This window comes from Rhynchophorus ferrugineus, unplaced genomic scaffold, assembly GCF_030347505.1.
Source record: "Rhynchophorus ferrugineus isolate W39M unplaced genomic scaffold, kcgeb_rfMv2 rfM1, whole genome shotgun sequence".
NCBI lineage: Eukaryota > Metazoa > Arthropoda > Insecta > Coleoptera > Curculionidae > Rhynchophorus > Rhynchophorus ferrugineus.
The window spans coordinates 55,508,254-55,532,311 of NW_027472580.1; the positions used below are offsets into that span (position 1 = coordinate 55,508,254).

Sequence of the window (24,058 nt, forward strand, 5' to 3'; positions counted from 1 at the left end):
ACCAGTGGGATCGGTTATTTTTTCAGTGAAATATTTTCCAATGGCTTGAAAATGCGAAACACGTGCAAGGTAGAATATATATCAAGATGAACCGTAGCCGTACATAAAAAATATTCTAAAAAGTTGAGTAGGAAATGCATATAGAGTGTTTTTGATATAAATGATTTATATTTATTGTATCTATTACTACTATTTGTACTATCTATGAAATATTTATTTACAATGATGGTTCATCACTTCTTAAATTTATAATTCTATGAATAATAATTTTAATATTATCTGTAGCTACACTTTTTTATATAACTTCTGTTTTATTTTCTTGTTTGTTTTTGTTTGCGTCAGATTATATAACCAATTAAATCGTGTTAATTGATTCGCATTCCCTGATAATTTTTAAATAGGTATGAGGGGCTCATTTTTATATTGAACAATAATGCCACGACATCATTAATGATTAGCGGTGGGCAGAATGAGTGGATTTGTAGCGCGGGGACAACTTTCCTTTATACTTTTCTTTCATTATTTATTGCTTTATTATTTATACCTTTTTGCGCCTCTTGATTCCTTTTCATCTCTATACCTTCTTTCCTAATATATCAGCATTCATTAGCGTTGCTCCATCGATCATGTAATATATTAACTCATAATAAACAGCATAAAACAAATGTTTTTTTTTGCGCAACTACAACAAGCGAATAAGCACATGTATGGTAATAAATCTTTTACAAAATGGAGACCCTAATACGTTTTAAGCGGAAAACTTTGGGAGAAAGACTTTGGAAGCCGCCAAGTTGAGAAAGCAGCAAGATTGACCGTAATGACAACAAAGTAATTAGCCATCAACAAATAAAGAACAGCAGAAGTAATATCACTAAGATATTACTTTAACGTTGCTCGATAAACTAGAAATCCACAGTAGAAATATAGCATAATATCGTATGGCTAGTGATATATAACCAAATACTTTATGAAACCATCAGGAGCTTTTAGTTACTTCACTACTACTAGATGACAAAACATAGATAGGCCTTTGAGATTTCTACGCAATCAAATTCTAAACAAAGAGAAAGGTTATCTGGTATATGATCCTCTTTGTTAATTATTTAAGGCACCATGACTAAGAAGGGCTATTCACTATTAATTGGTCAGTCAATTGTGACAGACACATAACATTTTGTAGCCCTTTTTGCCTGTTTACGGTTTCCTAAAACCCGTAAATCATATGCCATTTTTACTATTACATTTTACTTAACAACGGAAGAAAGGCAACTTAAAACATAGTTAGATGTTGGGGTCTCAGTTGAAATATTAAGATTCAAGATTTAGAGTCAAGATTTTTACTATCTAAGAATTAGTCTGGAAGCTCTATTTGATAATTGCGCAAAAATAATAATTTCTATTTTTCGTATAACTTTTCTGAACATATTGGCGCCATAGATTTTGAAATTATATTAACAAGTCAATTGAAAAGTCCCCGACCTGACACATAGATGGCGCTATTAGAATTAAATCCATACGTTTTTTAGTTGTTTTACTATGGTGGTATAAGTAGTATTAGTAGTAGAATATTAGTTCCATAATTTATCTGTGAATGCTGAATAACTCTATAGAAAACTGCTATTTTATGTAGAGAAATGTTAAAGCATTGAATTTAACAGTTAGGTTTTGCTGTTTAACAGTTCTTTACATTGATATACTAGTGGACCTAAAATATATAGTCATACATGCACATTGGCTTTTTGTTTGGGTGGAACAATTTATTTCGACAAAGAAGCTAATACAATAATATTTTCACAGTAACATCCAATGAGTGATTTTGTGGAACTTTATCGCAGTGGTACCCGGTTTGGTGAATCTATACCATGGTCGAATCTTCAAAAACACCGATACAAAGAAATAATGAAAATCTGTCAATCGGTTTATGAGTTCAGTGGCATTGAGACAAGGATGTATATATAATGAAGATAAATCCCTTTCATCAGCCTTTTTAAAATTTTACACATTTTAGCTTCATTTTAACCAATAAGATTAACATTATCATCATATATAATGGGACATAATATTAAAACTTGGGATCGAATACTTAAGGAGCCTCATATTTTATCAGATTTATCGTTAGATTTGGCCCATTTTATAGATTTGATTAAATTTCTCGAATGTGAATTACCGTTCAAGCAACAATATATATATCTTTCCGTTCTTGTCCGATTCCTGTTATTACACTATAAATTTTGCCGACGAGATATTTTGTAGCGTAATAAATTCATACTTCCTTATCCAGGATTTATATTTTTTCAAATATATTATACGTATTTGCTATACTCGTGGCTAATAATTTATTTTTATGTGTAGTTCAGCATGACAATTAGCAATAAATTTACTTTAATGTAGGTCTTTTTTTATAGATTTTATTTTTAAATCTTAATAATAAATAATACAATAACACAGATATGTAGAAAATATGTAAAAGTGATGGATGTATTAATACCTTTTTTATTTAATTGATTTTCGCAACCGTTGCTTTTAAGATATAGAGAATATGCTGTGAAAATTGGTTTCTTTTTGTAAACTAAATATTTATTTATCGTTTTACTTAATATTATTTGGCTTGACAAAACAACCGATGGTAACAACTATTATATATTAGGTTCTAATTTACTATAATCTTTTTGCACATAATCTTTCAAGTAATTATAACACATATCTCATCCTTTATGCAGAGAGAATTTCAAAATACAGAAAGGGTAAAACGGATACAACGACAGAGAAAACAAAACTAAATGAACAATACATGTAGTCTATCCAAAGTATCAAAGAACAGTGAACTATAATGTTAAAATAAAGGATATCTTATAACATTTTTGTTTAATTATTTTATTTGCATTGGGATATTGTAATATGTTAAAGCTAAACTAAGTTAAAATGCAATGTTAAATATGACAATATTGCAACGTTTTTACTTTTTAAAATGAGATGAAGTGATATATACTGTTAAGTACTTTATTGAAAAACTTTAATATCTTTATTTGTTAAATTTTAGGTTGGCTTTTTTAGTTTGTTGGGTTAGTTTCTTTCGGTATTTTGATAATAATTTTCCAATGAAGTTTGTTTCCAATGAAGCATGTTTGAAAGAGAACAACCCATAGAATATTCTGGATATAAAATTGTACTTTGAAGATAAAGGTTTTAGAAGGTCGTTTTTGTTAAATTTTGCTTATTTACTTCCGAATATCAGAAAATATTGACACAGGTTGATCGAAAATTGGGTGGTATTTATGGTGACAAGCAAGTTAAGTGAACGCGGGCTTTAGGATTTTTAAAAACTAATCTCGCCAGCTAATCGTTGAACAATTATATAAAATTCTATCCGAATTATAAGGTATGGATCGCCATATTTTATCTGGTAACATCGATATGTAACTAAATAATAATAATAAAATATTTTTGGATTATTGATATAATCGATTATCGATATAATATGGGATACCAAACAAAGCTCGATGCTTGGGTTTTACAAAAATTAATGAAATTAATGATAAAGAATTCTATATAATTGATTAATATTGACATAAGTGTAGGAGGGTGAATGAGAAAAGATCTACTTATGTCTTGCGTAGAAAAGTTTGTCGCTCAGTAAAATTTAATAAGCATGAACTCCTGCCAACATGAATGTTAAATATCTTGGAATACATTCGAATTGACACTTAACATGTATTAATAAAATTTAAATAACTTGGGTTTAAACTGAACCAGAATTATTGGTTTATGATATATAGCGTAAATAGATATTGCGGAGATCACGTTAACTCTTAAGTTTAATTGGGCATATGGTACTAAACTACGCAATACCACTGGGATACCACAGATTCTGATTTCTGTAACAAACTATTCGATGATATACAGATATACGAATGCATAGTTGAATGCTAGTGGAATTAAAAAATATTAATTGCTTCAGAAACGAATGGTTTTTTAAATGAATGAAGAAAGATTGATTACTGACGACAACACTTTGTAAAAATGATCATGGTTGAAGGCTGGAAAAGGTTCATAAACGGTTGTAAAGCCCGCACTGGCACTAAGGTCGAAGGTATTGGAAAGGAATTTCTCATCATAGCTCGCATCAGCTTGAAACTATTATTAATTTGAAAAGGTATATTATTTGATAATTGATTAATTATTGTTCTAAATGACTAATGAAATTGGAAGCGGTATATCAGTTCCGTGACATAACAATTCACTACAAATAGTATCAAGGGACTGTCCGTAGCCTTTGCTTGCTCTGAGAAGCTTAATATAGTAACATATTTTATTATGAACTGTAATAGCAGATTTATTAGTCAATTTTTTTAGTAATCTTTGAAAATTCCAGCAGATAAATTTACTACACCTTACGCCAAAAATGAAGAATTTCAAAATTCAAAAAATTCGCTTGTGGGCTTACTTAAGTTGTTGAATTCTGAGTTTTAATTCAGTTGGCTTTGACATACAAAAAATAATTGAACAAAAATGTGTATTATATATAATTTATTTTAACATTATAGCTTATCTGAAAACTACAGTTAATTATACAGAAAAAATAATTTATAGGAAGTGTTAAAATCTTTTATCACTATTGCTTTCAAGAATTTTTCATACATCTGACAGCCGGTTGCCGTCTGGTTGTCAGATGTACGCTAAATTATTCAAATTGTTAGTTATAATTATTGCAGGTTATAAATCGGCAAACATTATTTTAGCCCTTTGATTATTTTGATAATTTAAGTCGCTGCGTAATATATCAAATTACTTTGTTTGAAAAGGCCGAAAACAATACATATTCTCGGTCACAAATTGATTGCAGCTTTAATCGGTTATTTTGAGAAGGAACGAGATAATGAAGGCCCCCTTGGGCTGATAAATTCCATTAGAGAGGTAATTATTGATGGTATTAAATAATATAAGTCTCTCCAATTTTATTGAAAATGTTTTTAGCTGGTTGTTGCTGAGCTAAATATTACCTTGAGTACTGTGAATAACATCGCTTACAAAATGAAGATTAATACGTTTGATTCACCCAAGAAAACCCGTCTACATATAAAGTGGGTGACAAATCTTGACCATCTTGATATTGGCTCTATTCGAGACCAAATATACGAAATATATAAGAACAGTAAGTACACAAACTATTTTATCGATATAAACATAATTTAATAAAATTATTTTAGAGAAAATTATCTGTCTGAAAAGTATATATAACAGAATTAGGGATATGAAGGCATCCTTTTATACACTCTTACAGGGCATAGGGTTTAAATGGTGTAAAGATAACCCTCAGAGAGGTTTAATAGAACTTCCAAACATTACCTTAAAAATAATTATATTTTTAAAGGCATAAATTAAGACCAAGGAAGATAAACGATTTGCATTGTGTATCTTGATGAAACTTGGATATTTCAAAGTGGTTCATTGTGCCACTCTTGGCAAGACGGTTACAAAAAAGTGTAAAGACAACAAAATTGATTGAAAAATGGTAAATGTTACAATAGCATTCGATTAGGTTTTGTTGATCATTATATTTATTAATAATTCATTGCAGATATATTGCTAGTCGAGAAGGATATTCCATCCAAAAATGTTTGGATATGTGGAAGCAAGCATTGTCAATCATAACAGTTTGGGTTTGGGTGGACTCGATTAAACATACAGAGGAATTAATTGATAAATGGTGGAATCGTGAACATGTTTTAGACAAATTAAAAATTAACAGTTTAGTGATTGAATTGGATAATGAGTGGGAAAGTGAAAGTGACTGAAGGAAACTTTCAGGATATGTGATAATGCTGTGCAATGCTAGAAATTCCTGAGACAGAGTGATGAGAGTGGAAACAACTAAAGGTATACACATAATTAATTGAATATAACTATAGGAAATGGTATCGTAGGGCGTGAGAGATTTATGTGCACAGATATTATTGTAATTGTTCAAAATTAAACATGAGCATTAGGTTACAACGTATGAGAAGAGAATGAATACTAACTGTTTTGTAGATATGGTAAATACATTATACAGAATTCAGTGATAAATTTTATGAAGAATGGTATACACAGATTGTAGCAGAAGAAATAAAATATACAGTTTTAACAAGATGACTTGACAAGTAATCACACCATTAAAGGAAACAAGAACTAAACGAAAAAAGTAAATATGCTCTCTAATGTAAGTAAAATACGTTTCTCAGATATAGAATTTTTAATTAGGCCTTAATTAAGCGCCTAAAAACTCTACCTCATGGATGATGTGGAAAAGAGTTAAATGTAAAGAAAACAAATCTAACCTACAAACTATAGCTGTGTCTTAATTATAGTTTTAAGTCCTTCGATAACATATGAATTAGATTTACTATAATGTTAAAATAAATTATATTTCATAATATTTTTGTTCAATTATTTTATTTAGATTAGATTTTTTTGTATGTCAAAGCCAAACTGAACAAAAAATCAGAGTTAATTCGGCAACATTACAATATTTCGACGTCACAAATATCCATAATGCATTATTAAAAAAACTTTGAGACTATACATCTATCGTATACTTTTTTTGGACAATAACAATAGCTATTTCGTCGATTGTTGCTGAATTAAACCTCTTCGTGTGCTCACTGGTAGGTGTTGTCAGGTGTGATGACCAGTCGTGTCGGCTTTCAGATACCTTCCGATCCAATTATATTTTTAATAATCTTACTAAATCGTTGTTCTGGCGAATTTCCGCATCCAGAGAGGGCAAAAAAGAGATTATAAGAATTGATGGCCTGCATCTGATGGTAGTAACAGTGCTTTTAGTGCACTAGGTGATAAAATTGTCCTTGAATCAGCAATTATTTAAAATTTGTTAACATGTTTCTAATATAAACTTAAACGTCACCAAACAATTTTTATATTATATTATTTTGAAAGTGGGCATGCAAATGTCCTGTACAATATCCGTTGTTGTGCCAAAGGGCGTCAACTGGAAACAAATATTACATTTTTGAATATTGGACAAGAACTGGTTGGAATAATTTCCCATTCTAGAAAAGAACGAACCTAATGAATATGGTTGTGGGACGAATTTCGGCAATTTTAATTTTACACTGGCACAACATAAACCAGTAAATTTACGGTTTAATGGCTTACAATATTGATAAACGATTGGAATTTATCCAGTTGTAATTGATTTGTTGGTACTATAATCTATTTCTGAATGATAGCAGAATGCTGCTCGCTTCTGGATCACAGAATCTCCCAATTTAATTGTATTGTACTCACTCTTATGTTTGATGTACATGATCTCTTTGTATTCTAAGCCTATCCTCTTCATTTGTTGTCACTCTAGAATGCAATTATCATACTGTTATCATTTTTAGTCTCTCGATGGTCATCAGTGTAGTTAGCACGTGAGACAGTATGACATACATTTGATTGACCCCGACAACTTAATTCATAAAGTAATGAGAAAATGACTCCTTGACATTGGTAATAATACTTAATAATAATACAAGTGAAGAAAGTTCTCGCTCAATAAATTTGTTAGTAAATGATTAGTTTTGTTATAGAGAGTGCCCATTGGTTAGTATTATAAAATAATTGTAAAAGGCTAATAAAAATTATTGCAGCAAAGCAAAATCTCTTAGGCTCTGTAGATATATATAAAACGTCATACTGATAAAAACAACATGATAACATGTTGCGATACAAATTTTCATTTATAATTAAGTAATCTTTCCGATATTGAAAAGCAATACGGTTATTGGACACGTGCCGGAAACCTTTTTTATTTGCTTTTTCATCATGGACCTGTCAAAAATATGATTAATATTATCTGCCTTTATCCATACCTCCGAATCTCTATTAAATTCACAGTTATCCTTTACACATATTTTCTCGGTATAATTAATATTTCATGTGACAGGCGGAAAAAAAGCTCACCAAACCGAATGGCCTTGGTCCTGTCGTCGACAAAAATCCGGATAAAAATTAGATTTTTTTGTGCCAAATCAGTTCCAATCAAGTCTGCTTCCGATAAGAGCCAGCGAAAACAAGACAGAAATATTGCGCGATGATTTTTTTCGTATGCGTCGGGCTGTCCATCGTTTCCCATCTAAGTGTTATAAATCACTCGGGCGATTAAAATGATAGAAAAAGTTTTCTAGTGCGACTTGTCAAGATAAATTGTGGATAATGATAATGTTTTCCGCGAAACGGAATCCAGATGGTAGGATGGCATTCTTTTATTCTTTCTTAGTTGTTATACTTCAAAATCTGTAGGTTACACACTCATATTAAGGTATTTATTTTACATTATTTTATTTACTCAAAATATAGAATCATATATAAAGCTGAAGCCAATATTTGCGCGTATTAACATCGAAAGACGCGTCAAACGTGATACATTGATATAGGTAAATTATGATGATAAACATATTTGTGTTAAATATTTTTATTTACTTTACTCTACTGCATTTCAAAATACTCTCTCTGTTAATGTGATGATAGTTATATTTAACAAGTATGAAAGCATTTTGATCCATGGACATATACAGCAAGATTTTATGACCACGTATATTCTGATTCAGTGACATTGTCGATGGTTCTTCTGGACTAATGGTGGTTCTCCTAGCACTTTCAATTATTGGAACCGATCCACTTTTCGTCACTGCTCACAATAGACTATAGAAGAATCGCCTTTAATTTTACGTCACAAGTAACCAAACCGTGATGCTGAAACAAGAAATATTTAAATATTTCCTAAATCATATAAACATCTGGAAGCAGCTGAATCTGCTGCTGATGCCTCTAAAAGTTTTTGTTCATCTACTAAGTTTTGCAATTGATTGTTTTGAAACTATTTAAATAAATTAAATATATTTCATTATTATTTTTATTAATTATAATTTAATAAAACATTTATTTTGAATTAAACATTTAATTATTTAAATATTGTTAAAGTTCTCAAACACTATTTAACCTGATAATCTGTTTTGTTTAATGAACTGATTGATAGGAAAATGCTAGAACATTGGGGAGACCAAATGTTGTGCGTCCCAAGAAACTCCAAATCAATATAACAAAGGCAACGTCAATAAACTGTTGTAGTGCTCAGAAAAAACAATTAAATAAATCAGTAACCAAACCTACATAATAAATATCGATACAAAACCAATATCTAAAAAAATAAATAATTAATTAAATGATTAATAAAATTGTGCATAGATAAAAATCGTCTTAACATTAAATTATGTGACGGTTAAAGTTAGGTTTTAAAATAAATATTAATTTCCTTGAGGAAATCAAGTAGTTTTGGTAGGTTTTACATAAAAAATTTTTGCGTTTTGGCAAGATATGTGAGACTGACATATGTTCCTCACAATTGGGACAAATGTCTTTCAGTTCGATCTATCAGGAAGGAATAGGTAAATTGGCAGTGACCTATCTGCCCTGCTTAATTTTATTTGTAAATCTCTTTTTCCCGTACAGGTTAAAAGGGAAAAGGAATCTTTCTTAATGTACCAAAGCTTGTTTTCCTCCTGCACTAGGTTCCACTCAAGCGGTGCCAGGCTATCTATCTTACGATATATAAATGGGAAAAGAAATTCATACAGTGTAAATACATCGTTAATACATAATACATTGTTTAACAGCTACAAGAGATATGATTAAGAGATATGATACTGAGACAGATATGAAACATAACACTATGTAAATCGTAATCCCTTCATTCAACATCGTTCACTTCCGCAATAACATTTAATATGAAAATACATGTAATACTTTTGTGGAAACCTGTTTGAACTATATTGTTGTTGCCTTAAATATAACAACTATTAATTAGCTAAACTAATTACTTAATTCTAACAAATACAAAATAATTATATTAATAATACAAGGTAGTGTTTAATTTTTACTGAAATTTTAATATTCTACACAAATGACATATCTGAGGTTGATAAGTTGATTCTTTATATTAATTACATTATTCAGGGTCGATCATTTTGCTATATTTCTGTTTTTTAATTATAGATTGTGTAATACCTAAGGTACTTAAGATCGACAGGGAATTATATTTCTTAGTTTTCGTTGATTTTTAAATTAGTCTTTAATGGGATTAATAATAAGTAAAAAATAAAAACAGGGGAAAGCTACAGAGCCGTTTGTTATTTTTATTATTTGATAAATTTGTGGCATTTTTGCATAAACATTTTATAAAATGAAACAAATGGCAACGAAAAGATTTAACTAATAGAAAAATACACATATATTTAATATATATTCTTCTTTTCTTCTATATATATAGTCTTCATTTGATTGATTAAACTACATTTTACATATTACTATTATAGCTAGCGTTTGATTAATGAAGTAGTAGTTATAGATAACATATTCTACATTTTTTTTGCATTATTTTAAAATCTTTTATAAGTATATTTAAATATACTTCAGAAAATTTTAAAATACATTTTGCGCCACTCAGCTTTTAAATTGTTATATAATACATAAGTAGATTATATATACTTTGCAGAATACGCAAAGAACAGTTTTTGTGTAAAATTTGTATATATTTTTAATAAAATTCATCCTATATACTGATTTATATGCATGAAGTCGATTGGTGTATGTAATATTATTGGGTCGCTTCCATATTACCATATTTTGATTTCATAGCATCGTATTACACGTGTTTCACTATTTGCATATAAATATCTTCATATTATTGGTTCAATGAGTTTGAAGACACATATAATAATTTTAATTAGCACCAAACTATAAATTTAATTCAATTTATTTTAATAGTTTAATCCTATATTATATGGGTCCCAGATTTGGTTTCAGATTATTTTCGCCAAAAGTACAAACCCTTTACAGATTTTTTAGAATAAACTTCTCAGGTGTATCAAACTTACCTTTGTTTGTCAAGAAGATCCAAATTTACCACGGATCCAGAGTTCTCTCGAACTTCCTGGAAGATTCCGCTTGTATAAACAATCCCTGAACTCAATTTATACCAAGTTCATTCCACAACTAAAATATAGCGTTTCTGTATTAGTTGCTAAACCGAAGGGTAAATTAAAAGATAATTATGTCATTATAGAGGAAATTTAATCCAATAATACATGTCGGGGTTGAAATATTAAAATAATGATACAGAAATTCAGTACTGTGTTAAAGTAATATAGTAATGTAGGAATTTTCGTCTGGTCTGTCTGAATGTGTGGATGTCGATGCGATTGTTTGTCCGAATACTCACTACTATTTTGTGGAAGGTATTCGTACGTGAACTGAAAACACTGGTTGAATAAAAACTCGTTTTGAATTTGAAATTTCGATATTGAACGGGCAGGATATTAGGTTAGGTAAAGGAAGTATGTTAGCGCAGTGGAAGTGGTACTGTTACAAGGGGTAGAGAAAATAAAAGAGAGCGAGACATTTTTTTCCTTTTACCGTTATGAGCAGCTAGAACCAAATGGTCTTCTGCTGATTTCGCTTCGGGCTCGGGGTATAAATGTTTTTCGGGGGACCAATATCCTTGGTTACGACTGGGATTGTCGTAGTTAGTGTTTACTACCGAATCCGTGGATGGGTAGGGATTTAATCAAGGTGTTGTCGTGTTCTAAGATGTCCATTCTACACTGGGCATGTTTATGAAATTCTTCACCAACGGGATGCCTGATTGAGGTGTGCGTTGACGTTCCACATAAAACATGGGTCATTGAGTAACGCCCGAACTTCTTTGGATTGGAACACTTGTAGTAGTTCAAGTTATCTCTCAGAGATATACCTATACCACACCTGTGCTCCGTTGGGGCAGACTGGACGGAGTAGCATTTTATTTTCCGCTTTCTGGGGGAGTGGAATTTTAGTTTTTCTACAGAGGAGTGGAAATAGTAGGTTGTACACGTCATTTCCGTTGCAAATGGCGTGCTGCATTTGGGCTGACCATTGGAATCTGTGGTCGAACTGGAGACCGAGGTATGAAATTCTCTGGAGCCAGGGGATAGGGTCTTTATGGAGGCGATAAGCGCGGAACTCCTTCTTGCGGTGGAACAGAATAGCCTGAGTTTTGCTCGGGTTTATCTGTAGCCATCAGAATTTGTAACATGCTATCGCTTAGTTCAGCTGGACTTGGAGTCTGTTACGAATAGCGTCGGGACAATAACCGGTTGTGAAAAAAGCGGTATCATCTGCATAAAATGCTGTGTGGGAAAGTTTCTGTAGCGGGAATTCAGCCATATAAATGTTGAATAGGGATGGGGTTAGTGGAGCACCTTGCGGGACTCCTGCAGAAATTTGTTTACGAGAGGAGACTGCGTCACCGATCCTCACTTAAAAGGACCTACCGTTCAAGTATGAATCAGGGATATTAGGTCATTCGGTAGATCAAGCTGTTTTGTTTTGAATATTAGGCCGTGGTGCCATATTTGATCGAAAGCTTTGGAGACATCTAAAAAGATGGCTCCAGTTTTTCGACCTTTTATTAATGCCTGGTGGATTGCTGAATGTTTGGCATGGAAACCGAATTGTTCGTTTGGGATTATGTGATGTGTGTTTGTGAAATCGTTTAAAGCGTTTAGTATCGCTTTTTCGGCAAGTTTGGAGAGTGAATTAATCAGACTGATGAGCCTGTAGTCAGATGGATTAGACTTGGCATTTTTTTAGGAATGACAGCGACAAGCGCATGTTTTCAGTTCTTTGGGAAATGCTTTAACTTCAGTATGGAGTTAATAATGTTAGCAAGTTCTGATAATTGCTTGCTAGTGAAGTTTTTTAGATGGTTTGCTGTTATACCATCTGGGCCTGGAGCTTTTTTGGAAGACTGACATTTTATAGAGAGCTGAAGGTCTCTGAGAGAAACTAAGCTCCTCAGAAGATGTACTGACTTTAAGTCTTTCCTCTTTAGAGAGGGGCTAGTGTCATTTATGATGGATAATGTCTGTTGAGGTGGGCCAAGAGATGGATTGCATTTCGTTTGATTCTCGAAAGGATTAGCGAGGAGCTCGGCTTTTTCTGGATTTGTAAAGGCGATGTCCGTAGAGGAATGAGCCTTCCAGAGGGGACTGCATTCGAATTTTTCCCCATTATGCTTTTGGCGGCGCCCTGAGGTCATTTTTGGCAGTGGATTTGCCTAGGTTTTGAAGAAATTATTATATTAAAAGTTGGAATTAAAAATATGTAATAATTTAATATTCCTATATTAAAAGACAACCTAAATTTTAATTTGTCAATGTATTTGAGTCTATTGAAACCATATCAATATTTCGACATGATCTATTTATAATTTAATTTAGATTTCAAGTCTTCTCAATAGACAGTTTAAAGTCGCACATCTCTAGTAATACTTATTCAATAATGCCAATATAAGGGCAGAGTAAAATGCACACGTGAGCCCATTGAAAACTGAGCGGGGGTTATAGTGATAAGTGCTTAACTGAGCGACAGAGTTAGGTATGGTCGTTTTTGAATCTGAAAAAGACGATGATACTCTTAAAAAGCTAGGTAGGTTGGCCTATTCCATCTTAAGGCATTGATATGGAACTAAACATTGGCAATGAAACAGTTTTGAAACATTTTCTTAAGATATAACGCCAAAAGAAGCTCGATACTTTCGATACTCGATACGATTTCGCCCAACTACCACTTATTCCAATCTCTGCAAACTCCCTTAATTATGTAAAGATGGTTACAAATTGGATTGTTAAGTTTTGGTCCAAATATTCTAAATGTTCTATTTTGACGGAGTTACGGTTTCAACAGTAACAATAGGTCATCGATCATAACGGCATGTACATTATTTATTAGTATTAATACTATTATATACTTATGTAAGTTACAAATACATTCATATTAAAAGGCATGTATAGAACACCAGAAATTAACTTTTACGTAGCCCAACGTTAAGAGTTGGAATATAATTGAAATTAAAAATGTCTGTCATGAATTTTATTACAACCAATTTAATATTAAATAACTTAAATTATAATTTATTAATATCTTTAACTTGAAACGTTCGGGTATTATTGTTATACAAATAATTTAATGTAGCTACTTGAAGCACATCACTTTAGCAAGGAAAAGCAAAAACCAATTTGACCAACCCAAGTTAGAAAAAGCCGATATAGTAGTATAATGGTTAATAAATTGCAGCATTTATGATATATTATCATTAGCGATTTTTAGATAATACTACAACTAATATAAGTTAAAGCTTACTCAAAAGGAAAATTAATAAAAGTTTTTCAAAAACAAAAGCATAGAGCAACCAAACAAAAAACCAATAAACATAAAAATAAATATTTCTTTCAGATTTTAGTTAATGTCTGTGTCGAGGAATGCTCTTGCGTTTCTCTGAATCGTTTTTAGAAGCATTCCTCTACAAATGTTTAGAACGAGTTAAGGTACATTCAAAACATCTATACTGAATATAATAATTGCTTGTATTAACATTGAAAATATGTTTTGTGATCTTTTGAGTTTATTTAAGTAACCGGAACAATTAATAAATATTTGGTATTGAAAAACTTTGATTTTAATTTTTTTTGCATATATTATTCATTAATCAGGTCTATACTAAATCACTGAACACTAAACTTCATAATCACTAAACATATACATTAAGGAAGAAAATTATATAGAGGTTTATTTAGAGTAAATCTTGTATCTATGTTAGATAGTTTCGAAGTTTATCAGAAATAAGTGTTTTAATAATAAAAAATAGATTAATCTAAAAATGGTTTATCATTGTTGTTAAAAAACTTTGCTTTAGGAGGTTGAATCTTTCAATTGTTATTGTAAACTTTGTTTACCATAATCTTTCAGTGTTATGATACCTTAGATTCGAATCCACAAAAGATTGTGAAAACATATTATATATAAATTTAGACTTGAGGAGGAAATCTATAAAAATTAAATAAATGATTTAATTTAAATAATTAATAATATGCTTGTTTAATTAACTTAAAATATAAATATAAGCTTCCCCAAAAGCAATCATTTTCTAAATATATTATCTTCAATATTTTGGTAATAGTGTTTAATAGTAACTAAATAGCTCAGTTTCTTATAGTCAGGTTTGAAACTTATTCCATTAATCAAACTCAGTACTATTGAGATAAGACACTAATCGATTTTGAGGCTAATAGTAGACTTCCGTAATAGTTCCTTTCTTTTTCTTTTTTTATGTAATGATGTACGTACAATTACAATTTTACTACCACAGTTTAATTTTAAGTTTTCGGTATGAGTAGTCCTATTAATTTCAGTACAGTTTAATTTTCCATTACTCCAACATAATTAATGTAATTCGTGTGCACACGTTTAACACGCATAAATCGACTATATTTAGTGATGAATCGAAACGCAAGTGTTCTTGAATGGTTTAACAGGCTCCAAAAACAATAAAGAATGAAGTAATTCCTGCTAAGTGCTAAAACTTTATAGCCAGGTTTAAATCTGAAATTATTTTCTTTATTGTGGAAACTGTGTATTTACTTTAGCTATTATAATTTTATATCCCTTGACGGTTTTTTTTGTTAATTTATTGACGCTGATGTGTATCATAAAATTAAGGATATTTATTTTGGAAAATAATAATTTTTTATATATATTTACAAATGTATTAAATTATTACTCTAAAAGAATTATTCCAACGATTCTTTAATTTATAAATTTTACTACTGTAGACATTTTTTATTGGTTTTTACGAAATTTTTAATGCCACGTGTCAGCAGGAGCTAACTCTAGCGAATATGTTGGCTGTAAGTTGAAAAAAAGTGCATTCATTCTGCGATTTGTGCAACGTTTTTAATTGAGACTCAGTGTATTGTTAGTTTAAAGATATTTCACGAAAAAACTTCTTTTGTATCCCAATAAACTAAATTTAACTTTTTTGAAAGATTTATGAGTACGAATTCATACTAGTTTTTAATCTCTCGTAATTGTTCAGGCTCATGATGGTTAACGTAGATCTTCATGAAGGAAATATTAATAGGGCATCGAATTATTACTTCTACTGTTATCGAACAGATAATGTTCCGAAAATTTGTTGTGTATTATGTTGATATATGCAGATTTATTAGATGGGAATATTGCTCTTTGCTGTCGATGATTCAAGCTACATGGATAGGACTTTGGTTAAAACATATTGGTTTGTATTGGTTGGGTGGCAGCGTATTTACGTGATACAAAGCTACCCGTCATCCACTAGGGGATGGACAGGAAAATTACGTTAACATTTAAGTTGTAGCATACCGGAAACGAACAAGGAAAGAAAGTTAGTGAGAGTTTTTTTAGCTGATTTGGAGAAAAAGAAACTGGCCAAATAGTTAGTAGGGGCTTAACAATCCAATCAGTTCTTAGCTAAATTTGTTCCTTGACTGTTTTGGATTTAATTGGTGCTTTATAGATCACTTGAAAATAAACGTCAACAGCAAACAAGCATTTATGATTCACCTGAGGAGTTTCTTCTGATATATGTAGTTGATCAACCTGTGTGGGCCAGACAAATTTGATCTATATATTTGAAAAAAACAACGGATCGTATCTTGTATAACCAGCATTCGATTGAATTGGAGAGCCTGTTAGATCTAGATCAGTATATATGTTATATCGCGTGTCTGTTGTGCAGTGTGATTACACTGCATATTCGATTGCTTGTATTAACATTGAAAATATGTTTTGTGATCTTTTGAGTTTATTTAAGTAACCGGAATCAAATTCATTATCAAGAGAAGAAGATCGGCTGATGTTGGATTAGTGTAGTTAAGTGGACTTCTGTCAAAAATATCGAAATTGAAATGGAAGGTGCTTAAAAACCTATAGACATAAACTATAAATAAGTAAAAAATATTCAAGCCTTGAATACAAGGGTGTGCTTGGAGGTGGGCTTGGAGTAAGGACTTGAGGACCCACAGTTCTGGGTGTAAAGTCAAGTGTCAAGACGGAAAATCATCGGTGGATGCCCGGAGAGAGAAAATTAGAGAGAATTAGAAAATTTAGACGATGTTGATCTTTTAATGATGCGCGGTCATTTTCAATCCATTTTTACAATTATTAATAATTTCAAACGGATAATGATATAATTGGACCATATGGGTTATGAAGTTTATCCAAGTCATTTTTTAATTTGTTTTGATGTTAAGTAGGGTAAATAATAAGGGTAAGTTAATCTCTACAAGTGTCATTTTGTTTTCCAGGACTTAAAAACTGACCTATTTTTTAATACTACAAATTATGATGATAATTATATTATTCCTGATGCGTTTATAATTAATTTCATAAGTAATATAAACTTGAAGTATAAGAGGAAACTTATGTAGTAAACAGTAAGACATAATGCAATATACTTATATGTATTTGTATATGGTATATAAACCAGTCAATATTAGCTAACAATGTTAGTTGAACTTTAGCAATAATAGATGTGGTAATTAATAAAGTTTCATATTGGGAGCCAAAGCATCATATTCGATTGATGTGAACTTTGTAATATCACTCAATATATAGGGAATAGGGAATAGTTTCTGATCAATATTGAATACATTAATTAATTTAAGTATGCTTTTTCTACGGAAGCTTTTGTTAAGGTGAAGTCGAAATGCTGTTAAAAGTAATGGATTCAAATTATTACATTGATAATATTTGTTGTATATATCTATAATGCATATTTTATAGCATAGTCGAAGTTCAACGAGATAACTAGTATATTTTTAATTAAGGTAGCATCCATATGTTGTGAAAATTAAAGCTCAAGAGGGTTTTACTCTACTCAACGCTAAAGTCTATTCGAAAAGGTAAACAGAAAAACGTTGAAATAAGCGGAATTAAAAGGGACAAAAACGAGATAGAACATAACAGGCCATCTCAATGTTTCCGCTTCTTTTTTTCGTCGATTTTTTATACAGATACCACTTTTTATTCCTATTATAGTTTTTGTATCATTGTTTCCAGAAGTATTTTCATTACAAAACATTTTCTCTTTTTTATCTTTCTATTTTATGCTACTAGTTTCATCCCGTTCTATTTTCTCGTATCTCGGGTTCCACGGTAAGTTCAAACTAACGATCTTACATTACCCAAAGAACTTTTTATAGAAGCAATAAAAGTGTAATTAAAGTTATATCGTTTGACAGTTTCTCTTCCGAATCTGGAAGAGTTCGTGCATGAAAGAGAGTACGGCCTTGTTTAGGTTTCCAAAGTTTTTGACTGCTTATATTCATAAAAGGGCTTATTTAAAAAATACAAACTTCTTCTACAGCTCATGGTAGAATAGAAGTTTATTTATTACCTAAAATTTATAGAAATTTCGATTATTTAAACATCTTTTAAATCTTGTTTTCTAGTTGTTGTATTTGTATTACCAAAAAACATAAATTCGCTGCTTCATACACGTATTAGTTTGAAATTTGTAAAATCGATTTTGTATTCAAATAATATTGCATTTGTCAACAAATTGGTATGATTACGAATTTACGAATTATATGATTTATTCTTATTTTCTATTTTTAAGCATACATTCGTTACAAAGCGCCAAGATCATACGATGTCAGTATATAGTTAGTAAAAAATAAAATTAAGCGTGAATGTATAATTTATTTTCCGTGATAATTATAAGTTTCAAAGTATATAGAGTGTACAAACGTAGATAAAACGATCAAATGATTAAACGATCGGAAAACCCAGAAATTGTCGGAAGTTTGCATCATAGACTTGTTGAAAAAATATCGATATACTTATAAATTTTATAAAAATAAATATATATTTTTCTCAATATAGAGAAGCAATATTTTTTTCAGCCAACCTTTGGCCGATATATTTTTCGGACTAAGAGCTTTTTTTTGATGTTCGATGATATGTTCCGTATCATGGAGGGATTTTCCGTATTTTTTGGTCATATTTTACGAAGAAATTTAATAATCTTGCACAAAATATGAAAATTCATTTTTATGAATCAATTGATCAGGTGTCATTGTCATTGATAACTATAGTATGTAGGGAATAGATAATATAATATGAACATTACGCAATATAGCATATTCTGTTGCTTGGGCAATACTGCTTCCATGTAAGTAATGCAACCCGTATGTTTTACTCAGCTCACGTGCCCAGTTTTGTAGGCTATAATTTGATATACTATGCGCTTTATTCTATTACGGTTAAAACAATCGATCTATGAAATATTTGAATTGAATGATTAGTTACCTCCACCAAATTATTAGCTCATCATATAAAACATCATGTAAAACAAACCCAAAAGTAACTGACATATATCGATGCATATTAAAAATAATTGCGCTTGGACAATATTCAGTACTTCCGTAATACAGTTTCCACAAAAATAGTACAGTGGGAGCTGCATAAATATAACGTTTACAGAAGGCACGAAAATCTTTATTAGGGAAGCCATGGTTAAGCTGCGATAAAAGAGATGAAATGGTAATAATACCTTGACAATTGACGAGTGTAAGAATGTGACATCGGCATCCTCATTGATGGTGTTCTAACTATGACTAAAATTTTGCTGCTAACAACAATGCCTTACTTCAAGAAAATAATGCGATTATACGCACAGCTAAATGGTTTGGAGAGCGGCCGAACATCACCAAACATCTTCTACAGCCAAATTTCAGCATAATTGAATTATTGGGAGTTTTATAGCAGATTGTGAGGAGTATATTTCTATCTGCAACATCACTGAATCAATTGACGTATACTTTGGTAAAGAAATGGGACAATGGAAACAACTTATGCACTATACAAATCTATTTCGCGAAGAATTGCAGATATTTTTTAAGAAAACGGCTCAACACCTTTTCAGTAAATAGATGTCAGCTGATAATATAATTTTGTTCATCACCTGTGTTTGTTTCTTCCCAATTATGCCAATAAATCTCATCATATTAAAAAATGCCTATGTCTACGAATGTTCGTTGATTTCGCAATAGAGGTAATTTATTTCCTCGCTTATCTTTTTTAATATTTTGAACTCCCAACCATTTAGATTCTGCTTGGAATGTATTCAAAGAGCATTTCTTCGAATTCATCATCACTGAACTTTGCTGACTATTTAGGGTCTGATGTTTTGGATGATAAATACCTAATAGTAAATGGCTAGGGAACTTCGAGTTCCTTCAATCACTTCACTTCATTTTTGGTGGCTTTATGGCTTTAATGGTGATGCCTTATATAGCCTTGGTACAATATCTTGAAAGTGGGAATGAAGTTGTCCTGTTCAATATACTTTCTGCCAAACGATGTAATTTTGAAACAAGGAATGTTGGCAAGAAGTGGTTAGAATGCTTTTTTTTGTAAAATAATGGGTGTAATGTATCCATCAATTTGAAGTCAGTGCCGAGCAACTAATTAGATTTGTTTTGTTCGTAATTTAATTTTGTGTAAATGTCAAAATATTATATTATTATTTCTGTATTGTTTAATCTGCGAACCGACTTCTTCTGAACGACTTGTGTGTATATAGTAGAATATACAATTCCTGTAGTAGATAGGTTAAATAAGGCTTTTCTTTATTTTTATTTAGTTATTACGATTATTATGTACATATTTTATTTTAAAACTTTTTTTTTGTGTTAAAAATCTAAGTTTGATTATATTTAATTTTTTAGTGAGTTTCTTATTTATTTTTTTGAAGTCCGTTCTATTTTTTTGCTAAAAACTTTTAATTTTTTTTTTAATTAAGTATTACAATTGGTAGGTCAAGTAAAGGCGCAGCCCGTATGAGGAAAATTAGGAATAGGTAAACCATGATTGAAAATACGGAACGCTTCAGGCTCCGGTGTCCACTACCTAGTCTAGGTGATTTGACAAATGCTTTACTCAAACTAGAAAAACAAAAGATTGTTGCCCCGTCGGGAATCTAACCCGCAACCTCCGCATGTGAGCTGGACGCTCTATCCATTACACCATAGAAGCACTTCAGCAGTAATATTATACACTAATATCTAAATATATCAGATAAAAAAGGATGTGACAACTTTGTACATGCCTTTGAAATTTGAAGTTTTTCCTCGATTTTCCCCCTTCTCCCCATCTTATCCTGACTTGGTTTCAATGGGATCACCTCGGGTGCACCATTTCGAATAAAAAAAAGAATTTTGAAAAGCGGTCCATAATTGACGGAGAAATCGGCGAACATATATTTTAAAAAAATATACAGTCGAACATAGAACCTCCTCCTTGTTTGAAGTGAGTTATAAATAGGCCAAATCGGTCCAGCTGTTCTCGAGTTTTAGCCCGAATAAAGAGCAGCAACTAATTTTTATATACATACTAGATGACCCGGCAAACGTTGCTTTGCCATGTAAATAATCTCTAGAGAATTTCTAGTATAGAAAAAAACTTATTGGAAGTGTGTAAGGATGTGGTATATGAGTGAAAAAGGCATGGAGCGCTGAAAAACGATGAGGGAATACAAAAATAACAAAACACCAAACATCAATTTTTTAATTTATTATAATTTATTTTAAGTAATAATTATTTATATCATTATTTTATTACATAATATTAATCTCTTAATGTTACAGGGTGAATTATATTTTAACCAAAACACGAAAGCGAAAAATTTTATAGCTAAGTTCTTATATGTAAAAACAAAAAAAATTCCAAATCTAATAAAAAAATCTAACTTTCACTGAATTCGTTTTTCACCATTCCCAACAATATCTTCGTTATAAATAAGAAAGCCGTTGTTTGCGGGATCTCGTGACACGTGTTGAGTATTTTAGAGGTTATGTAAATCACTTAACTGATGGTGCGAATTACATTAAAAAATAATAATTCTATTAGTTATTAATAATATATTATATTCAATAATATTAGTTATTAATTAATAAATAATAAACTTACTTGAGAATATGTTTGATATGAGAGTTACACCGAGATAGTAAAAATGTTTAACTACTACGCTTGACGTATAAACACTAATAATAACCGAAAACTGTAGAGGTAGTGAGAGAAGGCTTATTGTTTGAGAGAAATAGGAGACCATCTTCGTTATCATCTCTACTCCGTGCTGTTTACTGGGTGAGAAGTGACACCGGTAGACACATGGATGGGATAACTTACCAAGTGATGTTGTCGAGCAGGATAAAAAATTAATGAACTATTAAAATGAATGTTGAAAAGCAGGGGTTAGTGGTAGAAATGTGAAAATTTAGGGTTGTGTGTATTTTTTAATGCCACATAATAAACAAAAATAAAATTAGCCGGCTTGGTGGCGCAGTGGTAAAGGCGATGGGACAGTCCTGCTGCTGTTGCGATAGCCGCGGGTGTGAATCCTGCTGGGGCATGGTCGTAAGTTTGTGATTGTTTAAAATTTGTGAATGTTCTAGACAAGAGTGGTAAAATCCGACAAGGAAAATGATCCCAGTCACGCCAGTAACCAGGCTGGGTAAGACCGGATGTCTTCTGGAATGATTTCTAAAGTTGGTCACTCGCCAGTCGGTAGGCTTTAATGCTGAGGACCATGGTTCGGAGCCCACGTTAAGCTGTAGGTCCAGTCCAGATAAACCCATAGTTGGTAAAAGGAGACTTTAAAATAAATTTAAAAAATATATATCCAAAATAAATATTTGGGGTGCATACCCCTTATCGCTTAGGGGTTTGAAAAATAGATAGTAGCCGATTCTCAGACCTACTGAATATGCATAAAAAAGTTCATAATAATCTGTGAAGCCGTTCCGGAGGAGTTGGGAACGAACATTCTGACATGAGAATTTTATATATGATATTATCGATGTAGGGGTATAACATTACAAAGTAATTGGAGAAATAGTGTAGTAATAAAATATTAACATCTCAAATAATAGTATATTAAAATTACACATATAATATTTGATAGTAATTGAATATCACTTTATTTGATATTTTAATTTCATAAAAGATTTCATTCGCTAAACATGTTTTGGTATAGCATAGGGTTTTATAAATCTTATTTACTATATTTCTAATTTAAATTGAATCTGCAATCATACGAACAATTGATCTTAAGATATTTTAAGAATTGCTACTTGGAATTGAAAAAGTTAATTTGAGCAAATATCAATTTTTTTTTGTTAACTCTATATTTTTCGGTATATTATATTATTCAATAGCTTCGTACTGATAATAAAGAAATTATATTATATTATATATTTTCGTTATAACGTTCAGTATTAAACTTTAACTATGGCCATTTTTGAAATACTAGTAGTATGTTATATATATTAAAATAGGCATAATACATTTTTTATCATATTCATATGGACATTTTTTTGCAGAATCTGAATCTGGATCGGCTTCCGCTTCCGCATCGGGAGGATCGGAGGCATCCGGATCCGGTTCAGGAGACTCGGAAGAACCCGGCATCGACGTGGACCCGAACCTGCCCTATCCAGGCATCGCTCCGGTTGTGTTACAGTACTTGTCACAAACCACCAGACCCCGGAGTTGGTGTCTGGCCCTCATCTCTAATCCATATCCTTTTTTATTACAATATTAAACGCGAAATTTTTGCTCGATTTTGTACATGTAATTTATAGCATAATAATATGAATGTTACGATTAGTAAAAAAAAATATGGAAAATTTAGTATCTAAAATTTGTGATGTACAATGAGAGCAAATTTTACATAGCAAATATATTTTTTACATCTTACAGGTAGCGAAATATTCGGATTTTATGGTAAGTTTAACTAAATTATATTATATATTTTTAGTTTTCTTTGAATCGGAATATTACAGAATTAGCTTATAGTGTACTATGTACTTATAATGTACAATCGATTACTAGATATTTTTGGAGTTTGGCGTTATTGACGTCATTGAACCAAAAAAAATCATACATAATTTATTCTTTTATTGAATATCTAACATCTTATACATTGCCTATCTATTTAGGTACTTAAAAGAAGATAAATATAGATGGATCTATAAATTAATTTTAAACGTTTTTTAAATTTGACGTCTTATTGTGAAAAATCGGTACAACGAATTTTGTTCAAAGTATTATGCGCTACTTTTTCTCATCTTTCAGGCAATTTACAGACTCTGTCTAT

The 24,058-nt window shown here is 31.0% G+C and overlaps 1 protein-coding gene across 1 annotated transcript in view; it reads left to right on the forward strand.

The window, feature by feature from the left end:
- The window catches only part of LOC143204144 (uncharacterized), a 58,004-nt gene extending 34,501 nt beyond the window's left edge, over positions 1-23,503 (forward strand). The window contains exon 2 of the mRNA XM_076416655.1: positions 23,283-23,503. Coding sequence (XP_076272770.1) covers positions 23,283-23,503 — 221 coding nt within the window. The remainder of the gene's footprint in view (positions 1-23,282) is intronic.
- The last annotated feature ends 555 nt before the right edge of the window (positions 23,504-24,058 follow it).